The 17197-nt window shown below is 38.3% G+C and overlaps 1 protein-coding gene across 1 annotated transcript in view; it reads left to right on the top strand.

Moving 5' to 3' along the window:
- eys (eyes shut homolog) overlaps positions 1–17197 on the top strand; it is a 206291-nt gene that overhangs the window by 19917 nt on the left and 169177 nt on the right. The window contains exons 4-8 of the mRNA XM_074646369.1: positions 1558–1745; positions 2595–2722; positions 5002–5116; positions 7779–7938; positions 14401–14505. Coding sequence (XP_074502470.1) covers positions 1558–1745; positions 2595–2722; positions 5002–5116; positions 7779–7938; positions 14401–14505 — 696 coding nt within the window. The remainder of the gene's footprint in view (positions 1–1557; positions 1746–2594; positions 2723–5001; positions 5117–7778; positions 7939–14400; positions 14506–17197) is intronic.

Consider the following 17197-nt stretch of genomic DNA (forward strand, 5'->3'; position numbering starts at 1 on the left):
GTAGAGGTTTGGGGAAACACCTACAAAACTAACACTAATCACATTTTTATGCTACAGTGGAAGAGAGCTATAAGGATCGTAAATTGATCGGATTATTACAAACCAACCAGTGCACTATTTTTTAACTTACATACTTAAAAATTTGTGATTTAGTTGATCTTAAAACTGCAGAGATAATTTACAAAGCACAAAAATAATCTGCTTCCTGACTGTATTCAGAGATTGCTAGAAATTAGAGAGAGCTGGTATGAATTTAGAGGAATAAGTACATTTAAACAAGAAATTAACAATGTGTAGTTCACTTTGCATATTAAAAAAAACCCTAAAAAATAAGGTGGTAAACAAATATAAAACTGAGGTATTTTGTATGAAACAAGTGGAACTTTGATTTTGTTTCTGTAAACCAAGTAGTGAAAGTGTTCAGGCCTACACCTTTTTGGACAGTATTTTTTGATTTGCCTTTAATTTAATGCCTTATTGTTATTTCTTTATTTTCATGTGCATTCCTTTTGGAAAGTTGACAATATGGACTGACATAACTTACTACTACTACTACTACTCCAAACATAAAACAAGGTTTTTCAATAGTTCTGAAGTGGAGGTACTTCTGCAGGAAGTGAACACCAAACGAGCGATCATATTTAGTAGCTTCAGTAATGGATATAAAACAACATAGAAAAAGATGCATTGGATGATATTACTTGTTCGGCGTTGAAGTGCTATTTTAGTGTTTATTTTAAAAGACCATAATACTTTGTAAAATATTGAAAATAATTAATAAAATATTAAAAATGATGAAAATATGATTGTAATTTGAATCCTATGTTATACAACTGTAGAAATGAAGAAAACACAGTAACCAGTTACTTTGCATAAACATGTCAGCACTCAAATGTGCGTACGAGTTCTCTTGAAGGTGCGTATAGATTCTGTTCTTACCTACGAACAAATCCCAAATAAGACGACGTTGGTGAATGCCAGAATCATCATGAGTTAGTGGGTTTTTAGTAGAAATGTCTTCTTAACAACGGTTGCTGAATGAGGCCCATAGTTTCCATGTGCTGGATGACATGTTGCTGATTTAGCTTATTTTCCAGTTGGTAGGACTTGTTGGCTTCGGTGGGACGGTTTCTGAAATGGGTAATTAGGCTCTAACAGTATATCATCAATCAGAGGCCGCCATAGGATTCTGACAGCAATGACGCTGTTTACAGTTGATCCTGCCTTTAGTTTAATTGTGCCTGTCACAGTTAAATTAGTGGTCGTGCACATGCCTCCATCCTGTGTAATTATTGATAGTCAGTCATCCCTTCCTCCATGGATCATAAGTCATGTCAGTCATGTCTTCTCAGGCATAAACTTGGTCAAATTGCTTTGAAGCTATTTCCTACCTGTCTCATGTTACCATCCCTGATCACCACCTGGGGTTTAAAGGGATGTGTAAACGTCTGCTGGGCAAAGAACACCAGTTGACAGACTTTATATAGTTTCTAGACGTAAACACAATCCCCACAGTCTGAATCAAAGTGCTGTCATTTTGTGTTGTCTATTTTGCAGGCCCACCTTGTGAGAAGAGGAAAGCCCCCTGTGATCCAAACCCATGCAGAAGTGGCGGCGTATGTGAGGAGAGCCCCGGAGGATTTATTTGTAATTGTCCAGGAGGATTCGGGGGCGTCTACTGCGACTCCCGAGTTTGCATGTCACACTCATGTCAGGAAGAACGAATCTGCGCTTCAGGGGGGCATGTGAGGATTTAATTTCCCTTATTTGCTTTATCTCAGTGGGCGCTAAACAAGAAATGAAAATGAATATAGTGTCTTGAAACAAGATCAAATGGCTTCATTCTGAGGGCTGCAACAGCAATTAATATTTCCTCCTGAAGACGAGCGAAGGGAAAGAGTGTTTGCTTCCTCTAGCAATTTGATTGAATGACCCAGCGCATGTTTAAGTGCCAGTTTGAAATGGCTCTCAGCAAAAACTTTTCGTAATTAGACGCCTGCTGCAATTTTCACCTTCCGCTGGAAATGCCATCGCGGTCATACATTTCGCAAAGGCAGTAGTATTTCTAATGTTCTCGAGGATACACAGGGGAAAATACTGTAATGGTCTAATTGTCTTTCCCTGACCTTTGTTTTGTTCATTACAGTTTGCCAAGTGCGCTGAGCATTTTCACAGCCCACCTTAAAAATACCAGAGCAGAGCCGACTAAAAGGGACATTTATCAAAATAATGCCTGATATTGCTGCAGCTTGACGTAGATATTTTTCTAGAAAGCTTAATGTGAAATTCAAATCTCTTTAACTTTGAATTACAACACCATTAGCATTTATTAGCCTCTTGCGGTGTCTAAAACGCATATTAAAACATATATAAAAGCCATTATTTACTTGCCTACTTACATTCCATTCAATATAACTGTAGACATCAGTAACAAATAATAATGTGAGTCAATCAAGTCAGTTTTCTCATTACAACGAATCACTCTTTCATTGATAACGGTCCTACAGTTAGTGATCTTTTGTACCTTTTTATGTAATATAACCCTGTTTTCCCAAGCCGCCTGATGACCTGGTTTGTTTTGCCTCTGTATGCAGGCCTCTGAATGTGTCTGTGCAGATGGTAATGTGGTCCCAGCATGCAGGAGGCAGCAGAACCTGTGCAGCCCATCACCGTGTCTCAACAATGCCACCTGTGTGTCCAGGGGAAATGATTATGTCTGCAGGTAAAACACATACAGGGCTCTAATAGGGGCCACTCTCACAGTCCCCTCTCTAGATGACTGCAGAGTCTTATTATTTTTCCAGCTTAAAAGCTCGAGAACTAATACATACCTGTCTGGCAGACCTCAAGCTCCACTGTTGGCTTTATTCTACATTTCTATTATTGTCAATTAATCCCATGTAAAGACCAAAACCAACAATGAATTGATCCTAGCTACAAGTATTTTCTGTATAGCCTGGAGTAGCTTAATCCTCTGTGCTGTAGACCTCCGTTATTATCCAAAAACTATTTAAGAAAAAGACTATTATAAACATCAGTGAGTCACACTGTTCTACTGGATGGCAAGGAAACTGTAATTTAAATCAATCCTGCATACACTGTCCTGGAGCTGTAAATACTGTAATGCACCCCAAGTGTGTACTAATCCGCAGCTGAAAATAGTCCCCTACAAAAATGCACGATTTACTGCTGTTTAAGTAACATTTGCTAAAAACTACAGTGCCCAGCTGTTTTAGGAAATTATGTGACTTAAAAAAATGAAACTATTCACTTTTTTAAAGAAAACATTTATGTCTTTAGTAGACATGAATGGGTTTGGGGCAAAGTGTTGCAGACATTGTTGGGATGTTGGAAATTATTAAAAAATGGACTAACACAATGTTAGTTTATGTCTTTTCATGGGTTTTTGAAAAATATAATGCCACCTCCATCTTTTAAAGGAACAGTTTGTAACATTTCAGGGGATCTATTTGCAGAAATGGAATACAATATTCATAACTATGTTTTCATTAGTGTATAATCACCTGAAACTAAGAATCATTGTGTTTTCCTTAGCTTAGAATGAGCCCTTCATATCTTCATAGGGAGCGGGTCCTCTTCACAGAGTCCGTCATGTTGGTCCACCATGTTTCTACACAGAACAAACAAACCAAACACTGGCTATAGTGAGAGCATTTCATGTTTTTACGTTAGCTGAAGGCCACCGTAGTTCTCCGACCACCTTGTGAAAGTAGTGTTATGGTGAGGATGGCCTCTGAGCCAGGCGAACGGCGTTACCACAGTTTTGCACTCGGTTGGTTGCAATCTGCAACCACACCACTAAATGTTGCCAAATCCTACACACTGTACCTTTAACATCATGGTGGTTGTAAAAGTATTGAGTATGTTTCCATGCATTATGGTTGGTTGGTGTTCATGGACCTTAACAGTAACTTGTGTGTTTAATAACCTTTTCTACGCTAGCTTTCAAATTGTTGAAATACCTCTGGCATATAAATGAAGACATTGGTTAATTCTTATTCAGATTGTGTTGAAAAAAAATATAGTTTTCAACAAAGTGTCCTGTATTGTATTGGCTCCACTTTAAACCAGTAAAAGTGAAAGGCAACCAGATTTTCCATTTAATGTTACAACAGTTTGCTTCTCAGAGGATACAAACTTCCACTACATTAGTCTGCCTTTGATGCTCTCTAGATACTTATCATCTCTGAAACCTGTTTCTAACACAGACTAAAACTACTGCTACTGCTTGTTCTGCTGGTCTTTGTCCATATCTAAACATGTTTTATTCAAACTGAAGTTGTACAGTCACAGAAACACCTTGAAATGTGACGCCCATGTAAAACACCTTTCTAACTGACAAGACAGAAATGTTTTTAGTGACTCACTATTTGGATTTATATGACAACGTCTACTGCATTGATGAGAAAAGGAAATTTGTCTTTATTAGGCTCTGCTTTCAAGGTCTCAACTCTCCAGTACCTTACAGCTGATGTCTTTTTAAATCCAGTCATTATACTGTACCAGATAACAAGACTGATAAGTTTTAAGTACTCAACACACAAAACTCCATATTATTAATGTGACAATTATTTTTTTTCTCATTATGACAGCTCTTATACTCTTAGATTAAATGAAATCTTAATCAAACACACAGTATATGGAAATTACAAAGGAAGTGAAGGGTATGTTTGCCATATCAGACAGTACAATCAGTGCAATGAGCAGTGGGGTTTTTATAGTGTAGGAAAGTATAATCTGTGATTTATAATGGACCTTAATTTGTCCTGATATGCTAACTCCACCCATTCGGATATCCAGGTTATAAAAACTAGAAGAATAATCTGCAGACACTATCTCACCCACGTCAACAAACAGGTGGTGCAGAAAACAAAATTACAACCCCATGTATCTTGTAAAAGAAAATGAAAAATATATGGCTTGTTAGCGCTCAAGGCTTTGGGTGAATTGATTCTGATGACACTGACCTCCTCTTAACAGATGTCTGAGAGGGTTTTCCGGGAAGAAATGTGAAGAAATAATTGACTACTGCAGGCTGCTCAATATCAACTGCCTGAATGAGGGATTGTGCTTGAGTGTAATTGGCGGACATCAGGTAAGTAATTCAATGTTTCAGTCCTAATGAAATACTCCAAAGCCCCCGAAAGATGGCTCATGCTGCACCTTATTTAGAGTATGAACATGAAGTAAACACACTCACAAGCAGATGTGTGATACATTTCATAAATCTTGTGTTTCATCATGATTTATGTGTATTACATTTCAACATGTAATAGTTTTCAAACACTAAACAATTTCTTTTAATGATGATAAACCTTAAATTGGATCGATTTTACTGCCAAATGCTTCTGAAATTTTTTTGTCTTTGAATACATCAAACTTTAAACCCAAGTTTTCAAACAGATGTGGTCTATTGAACGCCTAAAATAGGCTTTATGCATAAGAAAACCATCATTAGTTGAACTAAAAAAACAAAGAGAATAACAGAAAGGACACTGATAGAATATGTCTACAGACAGCAGTAATCTAATTCTAAGCCATTGATCATTGTGAGTATGTGGACACATTGCTCTGACAGACTGGCTCTGGTCTAATTTGCCTCTCTTGCTCAGTCTCCTCCAACGTCTGTATTTTTTTTTTTAACAACACCTGAGACTGCTCCGTAATGCCCCATAGCTCCTAATTATTCTCCATCAGTCTTGTTCCATTAGGCCACTGAGAGTGTTCTTAATCTAAAATCCACTTTTAGATGCTCCTTCAACAGGGTACAGACATAATCCAACATTCACTGCAAATGGACCATTTCTTTTTATGTTTTTATTTTTATTGATATTTTTTGATGTGGTTTTCCTTTGAGTATGAAAAAAACAAACATTGGGTAGTTCATTAAAGGTAGCCTGCTCATTTATTCCTTCTGTCATGGAGATGCTCTTAACTGACAGAACAAAACTAGAGGTCCCATAAAACTGATTTTATTGGTGGATATATACAGAGCAGAACTTATGGACAATAATTGGACTGTTTTTCTTTGGTTCTGTACTCTAGGACATTGAATTGAAAACATGACTGAGGTTACACAAATAAATAAAACGTCTTCTCACTTACTTTACCCGAAGCACTGTAGTATTAAGCCATGCTGATATGTCTCATGTTACCTTGTCTTCACCACAATGTGATTTCATTAGTGGTGATCTCAGCATTTAGATATTACATTTTTTTTTAAAAATCAGCAGCAACTTTAATTTCCAGAAACAGTCGGCCTCATGCAGCAACTTTCTCTTCAATTTCTCTTATATTTTCTCTCTATTTTCTGTTGAGAGAAAAAATAAGGGAAATCAACTCCAGATGCATCAAACGCGCTCTTACCGAGGTGTGCTGAATGATGAAACCCACTAGATCATAAATTGGAGATGTGTGGCTGATTTTTTATTATTATTAGCATAGGCAACATTGGCAACGCCCCCTAAACACTATATAAGGACAGGTATTAGCATTGGCAACGCCCCCTAAACACTATATAAGGACAGGTATTAGCATAGGCAACGCCCCCTAAACACTATATGAGGGCTGGTATTGGCATAGGCAACACCCCCTAAACACTATATAAGGACAGGTATTAGCATAGGCAACGCCCCCTAAACACTATATGAGGGCTGGTATTGGCATAGGTAACGCCTCCTAAACACTATATCAGGAACATGCCCAAGAACTGGAGAGATACCAGCAAAAAAATGATGTAAGAAGCAGATAGATGGATAGATAGGTAGTAATATGTGCCATTCAGAACTGAACGCACGCAATATCATCGAAGGGTATTTATAGTCTTAATTGTCATTAATAGTTAATTATATTTATTTAGCTCACAAATTTAATAAATTAATCATTATAATTACTCTGATAACATATAATAATGTAAATTTGTTTAAAATATTCATGTATTTTTTATCCTCCTGAAATTTAAAATATATGTTTCCTTAGGTTGGACAAACAATTTGTGGACTGTAAAAGATGTTTTTTTTCTTATCCTGGTCTCTCGACCACTCGTAAGATGTTCTCTTACCTTAGAGAAGAGCAAAAATATGAAAACATTGGTGAATCCCAGAAATCAATGGGTACAAACAAAATAAGAACAAATCGTGGATATATGAACAAATATCCTCTTAATTTTGTACATATGGCTTCCTGCATGAGGCCCATTGACTGGTTACTCAGGCTAATCCAAAAACTTAATTGTCAACAGTTTCCATTTAAACTGTCTACTGAAGAAATAGTCCCTAATCTAGATAACTCTATCCACAACAACGGTAGGACTCTTTTGAGAAATAAGACTAATGCTGACTTTATTTAAAATCATGTTTCAATGCTGTGAGTGCCACAAATTCCTCCCACCTCCATCATATTGAGGTAGAAATCTCAGTGGGAAATATATCACAATCCGAGCAAATTAAGACAAAACACCGAAATAAATTGGACTTTTTGTCAAATAAAGTGAACCCTCTTTATTTGAGGGTGTTTACAGATAAACGGTGTGCAAATCATTTCAATCTTTATTCATGCTGCCCAAAGGTAAAAACAGGCAGGCTTCCTACACTGTTCACCCAACAGGGAGGGTGAACACCGCCACACTCCCTTAAAACTGAAAGTCAACAACTTAACCCTCGTAGTCATTGTTTAATTTGAAATCCAGTGTGTTGCGGTAGAGCTCTAATACACACTCTTGTATACTGCACCGTAAACATTGTGCTGTTTTCCTGCAGTGTGTTTGTGCCCCAGGATGGATTGGAGAGTTTTGTCAATTCGTAGGCGATGCCTGCCTGATAAAACCAAACAGCTGTTTGAATGGAGCCACATGCATTACAACAAGTCAGCCATCAACTCCTCCGCAGTACACCTGCAAATGCCCCCTCGGCTTCACAGGTGAGATAACTTCGCTTTACTATCTGTTTTGTTGCACCCTTTCCATCTGTCTGTCTGTCTGTATGTGGGCGGATATCTCAAAGTGCGGATAGAGTCGTACAAACCCTTGTGGGAAAGTTGGTCATGTGGTGAGGAATGACTGATTGATGTTTGGGGAAAAGCCGACGTGGAACTGGTGTAGCTCGACGGCAACATGCAGTTGGAAAGAGGTTTGTATTCTGCTTTGACGTCTGGTGTAACATGTATGTAAACATCATGTATAATGCAATGCGTGCGCAATGTTATGCAAATGTGTGAGGCAGACATGCAACACAGGTGGTGAAGGCAGTCTGAATATTTTACTCTCGTTATTCTACAGTCTCATGCAAGGCTCTTGACATAGAGAGCTCTTATGCTGAGAGCGATCCATAAATTATAAATGTTTCTATTTTGCCTTTTGTTGGTGATTTAAGGCAGCAGTGCATAAAGAATGGCTTTAAATCTATACACAAGTCATGTTTTCCATCAAAAGTTCATAATTTCCATCATGGCAAAATAAATGTCAGAAAATACAGGTTTCTGATTGACTGGCAGGTGTCCATTTAAATGTTATGTTCATATAAAGTTTGCGAAGGAAATGCGTTTTCCACCCCATTATACAATACACACAAAACTTTAATTTGAGAGTTCTTGCAGCAAAAATAAGGGTGGATTATGGGCTGTGTCAGTAGACGGAGATGCACAGCAAAACTTCATCAAAAATGTTCTTGAAAAGAACGCCAAACAAGGTGAGGCTTGTACTTCTTCTTTTTATTATCTTTTCATATCAGGTAATCATTGGTTAGATAACATACTTATGCTGCAGTATGACTCACACTGCATTACCAGTTCCTTCACTTGTAAACTATCCATGGATTAAACTGACTACAAACAAACGTAAAGGCTGCATGAAGCCACGAATTGCAATCAATTGCAATTGGCTGTTTTAGCTTTAGTTGTTCCACCAGCTTCTGAGAAAAGTCGTTGTCCTTGACCTTCTAAATGTTCGATCTCATCATTAGCTTGTGTTAGCTACTCTACTGGGAGAACCTGCTTTTTTTATTTGAGCTGGCACTGGTTTTGACAACAGAACCAACTGAGCTGAACGAGTACATCGTAGCAGCACAACAGTTATAGTGAGTTGTTGAGTTTCAGTGGGATTGTTAACATTAGCTTCATATGTAACCTTTTGATTCCAGTGGTGGAATGTAATTTATATTAGAGGCAGATATTGTACTTTTTACTCCACTACATTGAATTGATAGCTTTAGCTACTAGTTACTTTGTACATTTAAATTATTAATGCACAATATAAATCAACAATACATTATGGTAGATTATTATAGATTAAGTTACCAAGCAGTATATAGATAGATAGATAGATAGATAGATAGATAGATAGATAGATAGATAGATAGATAGATAGATAGATAGATAGATAGATAGATAGATAGTAACTTTATTGATCCTGAGGGAAATTCAAGAATATATAATTTAATAGTATTAGCTATACATTATTAAAGTGACCTCACTTTTACCAGCTGCAATATTAAAGTGTTGTACACATAAATGCATCAATAATTGTAATCTACGTTGATACTACAATACACATTATTCTAAAATGGGCCATTCTGCATAATGATTAGTTTTACTTTAGGTACTTTGAGTATATTTTTATGCCAATCGTTTTGTATAATAATTTATAAATGTAGATCTAAAGACTTCTTCCACCACTGTTTGATTCAATATTAAGATGAAAAATGTCCCTTTATCGAGATTTATAAAATATTGACAGTTTCTAATTTGACAGTATATTATGTTTAATTTAATTACACATTAGGGCTGTCAACGAATATTCTAAAGTCTAATATATATTTGAATATTAAAAATGAATATTCGATTGTGAAAAAAAAGCAGCATGACGGCAGGAGGTATTGTATAGATAACTCCTCTTTTTAATTTCACGAATCAGCTGTTTCTCGTCCATTCTCTTTCATAACGAGCGACAGGAATAAATAGAAACGGGACGTCCAACAAAAGTTCAGCTCAAAACATTGCGCAGCGCATCACTCACGGCCAGGAGAGACATAGTGTCATGGACATAATGAGCAAAAATAGATAGCTTAAAAAAAAAAAAATTTTAAAATGAATATTCAAATGGCATTTTTGGCCAATTTTGACAGCCCTAATGCACATAAACATAATAAAAGCAACATCATGCACTCTGCAGTATCCCGATATAGATTCAGTAGTATATTAAACTTGTCAAGCGTACACTTCTCATTAACCTTTTAAAATGTTTCAACAAAAAATCTAAACAGGTTCATTTAATTTCCTGAAGTCAGTGTTTACCAATATCCTTACAGCCGGCATGATGTAAACTTAGACAAGTCTGTTTCCTAGTAACACAGAAGCAACTGCCACATCTGACTGAGAGCTGTTTTTTTGGGAAGAGGGGGTCACGTGACCTCTAATATTGTACATTGCTTGCACATGGGTCAGCAGGGCGGCGTAGTGCAAAGGGAGGCCACTCTTTCACTGTCAGCTTTTGGTTCAAACCTCCATGTTTGCAAGCATCTGCTCTGATTAATGTCACAAAAGACTGAATCACAGCCATCTTAAGGGTTGCTGCTCCATAACTGACCTCTGACCTCTGACCACCCTTAGGAGGGAAGCAAGGAAAAGCTTCCTACGGTGATCAATTCATTTTTGATTATTAGTAGTACACACTAGCAGTAAACACTTTCGGTTAGACTAAATCCAAACAGAGAAGCACCAACACTAGCATCTACAACTAACTAAATATCTGTGAAGTGCACTGAATTGAAAATATATTATAATTACCAGTTTATCATGTATAGAAAATATAGCTCAGGCCAGAAATCTGTGGTTTGAAGCAAAGGCCAGATTTTCTTTTTTTTAACCTTGAAGCTTATTTACCAGTAGCCTCGTCTGTTTGACATTTCTAAGGCCCGCTGCTGACTGCATTTAATCCAAGTACTCTGGCAAACTGCTTCCTAATTAGCTGCCAGCTCGACAACATGGCCTAAAGTTGTTAAGCTATCACTGACAACTGTTCTAAAAAAACGAGGGGAACAGGGGAGAGACACAAAAACAAAAGGTGTTGTTACAGAGTGAGAGATTTAAGAAGAAAAAAAAAAGCCTAAGTACCCTTTTCATTATCGGGCTTTAAAAAGATCAACAAATTCACAGAAACAGTCAGAATTAAGTGCGATTTTCACAAGTGCGTCATTGCTTCAAGACCTCCCAGGCGGGAGACCACATCTAAGAAAACACATAATTTCAGTGAATAGCTATAAATAAGCTAAATGCTACTGTGATGTTGTCTCTAGCAGAGACCCAACATTCACAACTATGCCATTTTATTTTATAATTGAAGCATTAATTTGAAGCATTGCTTATCTAAACTGTTCACACTGCCTAAGAAATATAATCAGGTGTTTATGTATTTACAGTAGGGGTGGGAATCACCAGAGGCCCCACGATACGATATATAAGACATATTGCAATTTTTTTTACCTTTTTTCAACTGCAAATTACGCAGTTTGTCAACATTTTATCTAATTAGTAGGGCTGTCAATTGATTAAAATATTTAATTGTGATTCATTTCATGATTGTCCATAGTTTATCGCGATTAATCACAAATTAATCACACATTTTTTATCTGTTCAAAATGTACCTTAAAGGGAGATTTGTCAAGAATTTAAGTCTCTTATCAACATGGGAGTGGAGAAATATGATTGCTTTATGCAAATATATGCACAGTATATATTTATTATTGGAAATCAATTAATAACACAACACAATGACAAATATTGTCCAGAAACCCTCACAGGTTCTGCATTTAGCATAAAAAATATGCTCAAATCATAACATGGCAAACTCAAGCCCAACAGGCAACAACAGCTGTCAGTGTGTCAGTGTGCTGACTTGACTATGACTTGCCCCAAACTGCATGTGATTATCATAATGTGGGCATATCTGTAAAGGGGAGACTCGTGGGTACCCATAGAACCCATTTTCATTCACATATCTTAAGGTCAGAGGTCAAGATGCGTTAAAGAAATTAGTGGCAATAAAATACGTTAATGCGTTATTATCACGTTAACTTTGACAGCCCTAATTATATCATAAGCAACTCATCAGCATAATACAGCACAGTATGTAAACATCTCTCTTCAGACTTTGTTACATTCTCTATTCTAGAAAAAAAGGACAGTGTGGAAAACCACAGATTGTGCTGAACATTGTTGTTGCTGTATAGGGTTTACGATGGCACTGCACGCTATTGTTCCTCTCTTGTTTTATTGCTTAAACAACCGGTGAATGAGAATTTTTTTTTTCTTCCCCAGTGCACTCAGGTTTTGGCCTATAGCGTATTTCCCAATCTAGCCTTAAGTCCTGACACACTTACCTGTCAGTCAGATAAGCCCTTACATAGCACTACATGAACAAGGTTTTTCCCCCCTCTGTTCAAAGCTGAAATCTGTTGCCACTTCAGTAATGGAAAATTGTCTCTTGCACCATGTCAGGTCTTAGTGACTGATAGAATTCATCATTTTCTGGCATCTTGGGGATTTTTGCTTTGGAATTTCGAGCCATGCAGCATAGAAAGGCCAATTTAATTTCAGGCTTTGCCCAGAAACCCCAGTGTAGTCAATCATAGATCATAACTCAGGATACATTACTCACGCCCAGGCATTCGGGTGTCATTTTCAAAGGCTTTATTTTTCACGGAACAACAACTGTTGGCATATATTTTGCTCTCTTTCTTTTTTAATTGTGTTGATAATATTAACAAGACCTGGAAAATGGCCATGCTATTAAATGCTAGTTTAGAATCCACCAAAGATCCAGGAGTGGGATTAAAAGACAAATTGTGAAATCATCTGTAATTCTTCACCTGAAATGCAGTCTTTCTTTATCTGGCCAGTAAGAATCTATTGGCTGGAGGTAAATAATGATTGTGAAGAGCTGATGCAATTAAAATAACCTTCAATTGATATTGACCTTTAACATGTTTTTTTTTTTTTTAAATATTTGATAATTTATAGCCTTTTAAGACATTGCACTACAAACATGTTGTAGCCTAAATCACCATATTTCATATCATTAAAGCCTTCATAAAAAAAGACCACAATACTACATAATTGATTTTATTCACAGCCATAAATGAGAGTAGGCGTTTCCCAGATTTTAGTAGGACAAATTTGTATAATTTGCTGCCGCACAGCGTGGCGTATTTTGAATATAATGACCTGTAGCAGCCACCGTGCAGATGATATCAATCATGGTGTTTGTGCTGTAGCGTGAGGTTGCCGCTGTCAAGAAGGGACTTTCACTACATGTCATTGCTGCTCCGTTATTGATGATAGGACATTTTAAATTAATAACCTGCACTGGAAGACACCCACCCCCAGCCACAGCGGTAGAACCAGCAGCTGCTGAGGCAGCTGAGCACCAAACAAATCTCCCATCAAGAAACCTGCATCCCCCCACTTCTCCTGCTCTCTTCAGCCCGGACAGAGCTCGTTATTAAGTGTCTATTTTCTTAACAAGAAAGTGAGATTGTTCAATCTCTCTGTGCGATTCCAGGGGCTCACCACCTGAATCCTACAGCATCTTATTAAAGGAATGCTTCAAGATGGCCTAATTATTGTTTCAGGAGAAAAAGGTGCTCAAACAATTGCAGGCAACTCTTAAAGGAACATTTTTGGGACATATGCTTATTTATTTTCTTAACAAAAGTATTTAGACAAATATTGATTGATAACGCTTTCATATCTGTATATGAAGCTAAAGCCAGCAGCCAATTAACTTAGCTTAGCATAAAGATTGGAATCAGGGGAAAACAGCCAGCCTGGCTCTGTTCAAAGATTTTTAGAAAATCTGCATATCAACACCTGCCGGGCAACGTCCCAGTGATGGCACGACTCCAGGTTGTCTGTGCTCCTAGTCAAGAAACAATGCGGCATATCACCCCTGTAAACTTGTTGTTCTTACACTTGCACCCATTAAACAAATGAGATGTTAATTAGTGCTTTTATCAGTTGTTGGTAGAATTTCTTTGTACTTTTTGGACAGAGCCAGGCTATCTGTTCCCCCCTGCTTCCAGTCTTTATGCTAAGCTTCTCTTGAACAGTAATTAGGCCACAAACATTCCTTTAGTGCGGTCCTGTAGGATTCAGATTGTGAGCCCCTGGAAAAGCAAAGGGAGATATTAAGAGAACATATTCCCCTGGTTTGACGGGCTATTCCTTTACTAAATATGGCAGATAAATCATTTTCTTTGGACCTTCTATTCTTACAGAAAAGGGGGCTTTTTTGGCAAAGTTGTATTTTAAACATGCAATGTACAGGAGGAGCTCTATGTGAAGATATTAATGTGTTACAAATGCAACTAATTGTGCTTCTATTTTCAGGAACAAACTGTGAGACTGAGATCGACGAGTGTGTCTCCACTCCCTGTCATCACAATGGCACATGCGCTGACTTGCTAGGACGCTACGAATGCCAATGTCCTGCAGGTATGTTGGGCTATTGTCTAATCTAGAGCTCCGTAATGACATTTAAGTGATTATCTGTATTAGCTGTGGTAGCAGGCAGTGCTGCAGGCCTTTTAAACTTGTATGCAGTGGATGTGGCCTAAGATCTTCCTCAGTCGTCTCAGGGGTGAATTCGTAACCAGAATCTGCCCTGTCTTCGCTTATTACCTAGTTTAAAGGGACAGTGTGTAGGATTTGGCGTAATCTAGTGGTGTGGTTGCAGATTGCAACCAATTGGGTAGCCCTCCCCTCACTCCTCCCTTTCCAAGGCTGTGGTAACAAGTCACAGAGTGTAAAACCGTGGTAACACCGTTCACCTCACTCAGAGGTCATCCTTACCATAGTAACACTACTTTAGGAGCAATAGAAGTCAGACGACTGCTGGCGGTACCACGGTTTTGCACTTAACTGCAGTTTCACAAGCGTGTCAGAGAAGTGTGCACTGAAAACCAAAAGTGATTATCCGTTGCCAGCGGGGTCCCCAGACTGTGACGCATCCTGCCTGAGGATGTCAGGCTAAAGAATTCGGCATGATTGAATTCATCACATGAATCATATGTCAGACTTATATCATGTTAACTATTCTTGGGTTTTCTTTGATGATACTACAAGTACAAAAGCCATTATAAAAGGCCAACCTCACTGTGATCACAACGTGCTCTATTGTGCAGTGTAGAGGCGACAAGAAGGGATCTTCATCTCATTATTCACAGTATCGGTTTACCAGGCTGGTGATGAACAGCTTAGGAAAGGCTCATTGCCAAAACTCAATAATGCAACCAAATTGTGCAAATACATTAATGGGAGTTTCATGATGTTATATTATGAAACTCCCATTAATATAATTTTCCTGTACATAATTGCTTATTGTGCCTGATGGGCTGAGTCTGATTTTAAATCCACTGAACGTAAACTCGCGGGAGCTTGTTGTTGCTGGCGGGAAGCTGTTAGTGTGTCTGGCAGTTTGTGGGCACGGCGTCTTAGTGGCCAGATGAAGTTTTTCTCACAAGAATTTGCCGCTGTTATTTTTAGCCCTTGTCCTCAAAATGTTTTTGGGCTCTTGAGGGAAATGTAACATTGACGTTAATGAAACATTGTGTTTGTTCACTCTTGTTCAATTAAACATTAAAGGACAATACCAGTGTTAACGGGTCACAGAGTCCGTTCGCCTCATCAGCTGCTGAAGCAAGCCACATTAGAGACACTATTTAAGGTGACATTCAGATGTGGCATTGTATTTTCATCAACTGATGAATTGTGTCAGCCCTTGAAGTGTCTAAGGTGCAACTCTCCGTAGTTTTAAAAGATGGTGAATGATAGCTTGTTCATCCATCCATTTCCTCTGCCAGCTTATCCTGCTCCGGCTGCGAGGGGCTGGAGACTCCTCCAGCATGCATTTGGCGAGACGTAGGGCACACCCCGGACAGGTTGCCAGTCCATCTCAGGGCTAACACGCAGACAGAAAAACAAAGTCATACCTACAGGGAATTCAGAGTTTCCAGTTCACTTAACTGGCATGTCTTTGAAGTTAGGGAGGAAACCTTTGCAGACACAAGGAGGAATTGCAAACTCTTTTAAAGGCCAGCAGGTTTGAACACAGCAGTGCGCAATGCAATAATAACATAGAAACCTTATGTCAGAAGTGCTGGTAATGAAAAAGCTAACATTACAGCTTCTACTTTAAATGTTTAGAAGAAAGTGAAATGGTCCGCCAGTGCCCACATTGGTATTTTTGCTTAATGCAAATGTAATTTATTGGAGTATCTTCAAAAGCTAAAAGGTTATATAAGTCAATAAACAATAATAATTGAGAAAAGTATTGAAATTGTGTCTTAAATATTTCCCAATATGCCAGATCTGTTGTGACTATCTGCTTTTTGGGTGAGCATCTATGTAGAGATCTGGCTGTGATGTTAGAGGAATGACGGGGTGGGCTGATGGCTATGTCATTGGGGTTATCGAGTGGGAACCTCCCATCACAGATGTCAAGTTGAATTAGACCCACGACACCCCAGAAGGCTCACCAGTTATCATGTGCCGCCCCCGTTACACCTGCTCAGAGCACCGATCAGCACTGTCTCTATATTTAGGAACATGTTTCATAAATGTACCTACGATGCCTGTATTTGCCCTCTTACTATTAACATCAACAGTAAGCCTAAGACGATCATACAGGGAGTAGAAACTGTTGTTTGCCCGCCGAGTTGACACTGATATTTGCTGTATCTCCTATCTTAAACAAGAGATGGATATCGCATGCTTTGCACACAAGCTGGCGCCTTTTCTTTTCAGGCAGAGCCGTCGGTTGCTCTTTTCAGCTGCCTCTGAAGCAGCCTCCCGTAATCCCCGATCATAAATCCCTAACTCTCTAAGTAAACTGGTACTAGATGTGGCCACAGATCCATGGTAACAAAATTCCACGGGGCACACCCTGGTTTTCCAGCCTTGCTACTAAATCCCATCTGTTATCTCAGTAAAGCTAAGCCTCTTCCGCTCATGTGCCTCATCTGCTGCATCTTCTCATGGCGAAGTGAGTTCTACAATGTAAGAAAATAGTCTGGTGAGAGCAGGACCACAGTACTGAGCAAAGTCTTAAGACATGTGTGGAATTATAAGTTGCTGGCCACTTTCTTTTTTCCAAGCCCTACCTGCCGCTGAATATATTACCAACTCG

This window comes from Sebastes fasciatus, chromosome 9 (genome assembly GCF_043250625.1).
Source record: "Sebastes fasciatus isolate fSebFas1 chromosome 9, fSebFas1.pri, whole genome shotgun sequence".
NCBI lineage: Eukaryota > Metazoa > Chordata > Actinopteri > Perciformes > Sebastidae > Sebastes > Sebastes fasciatus.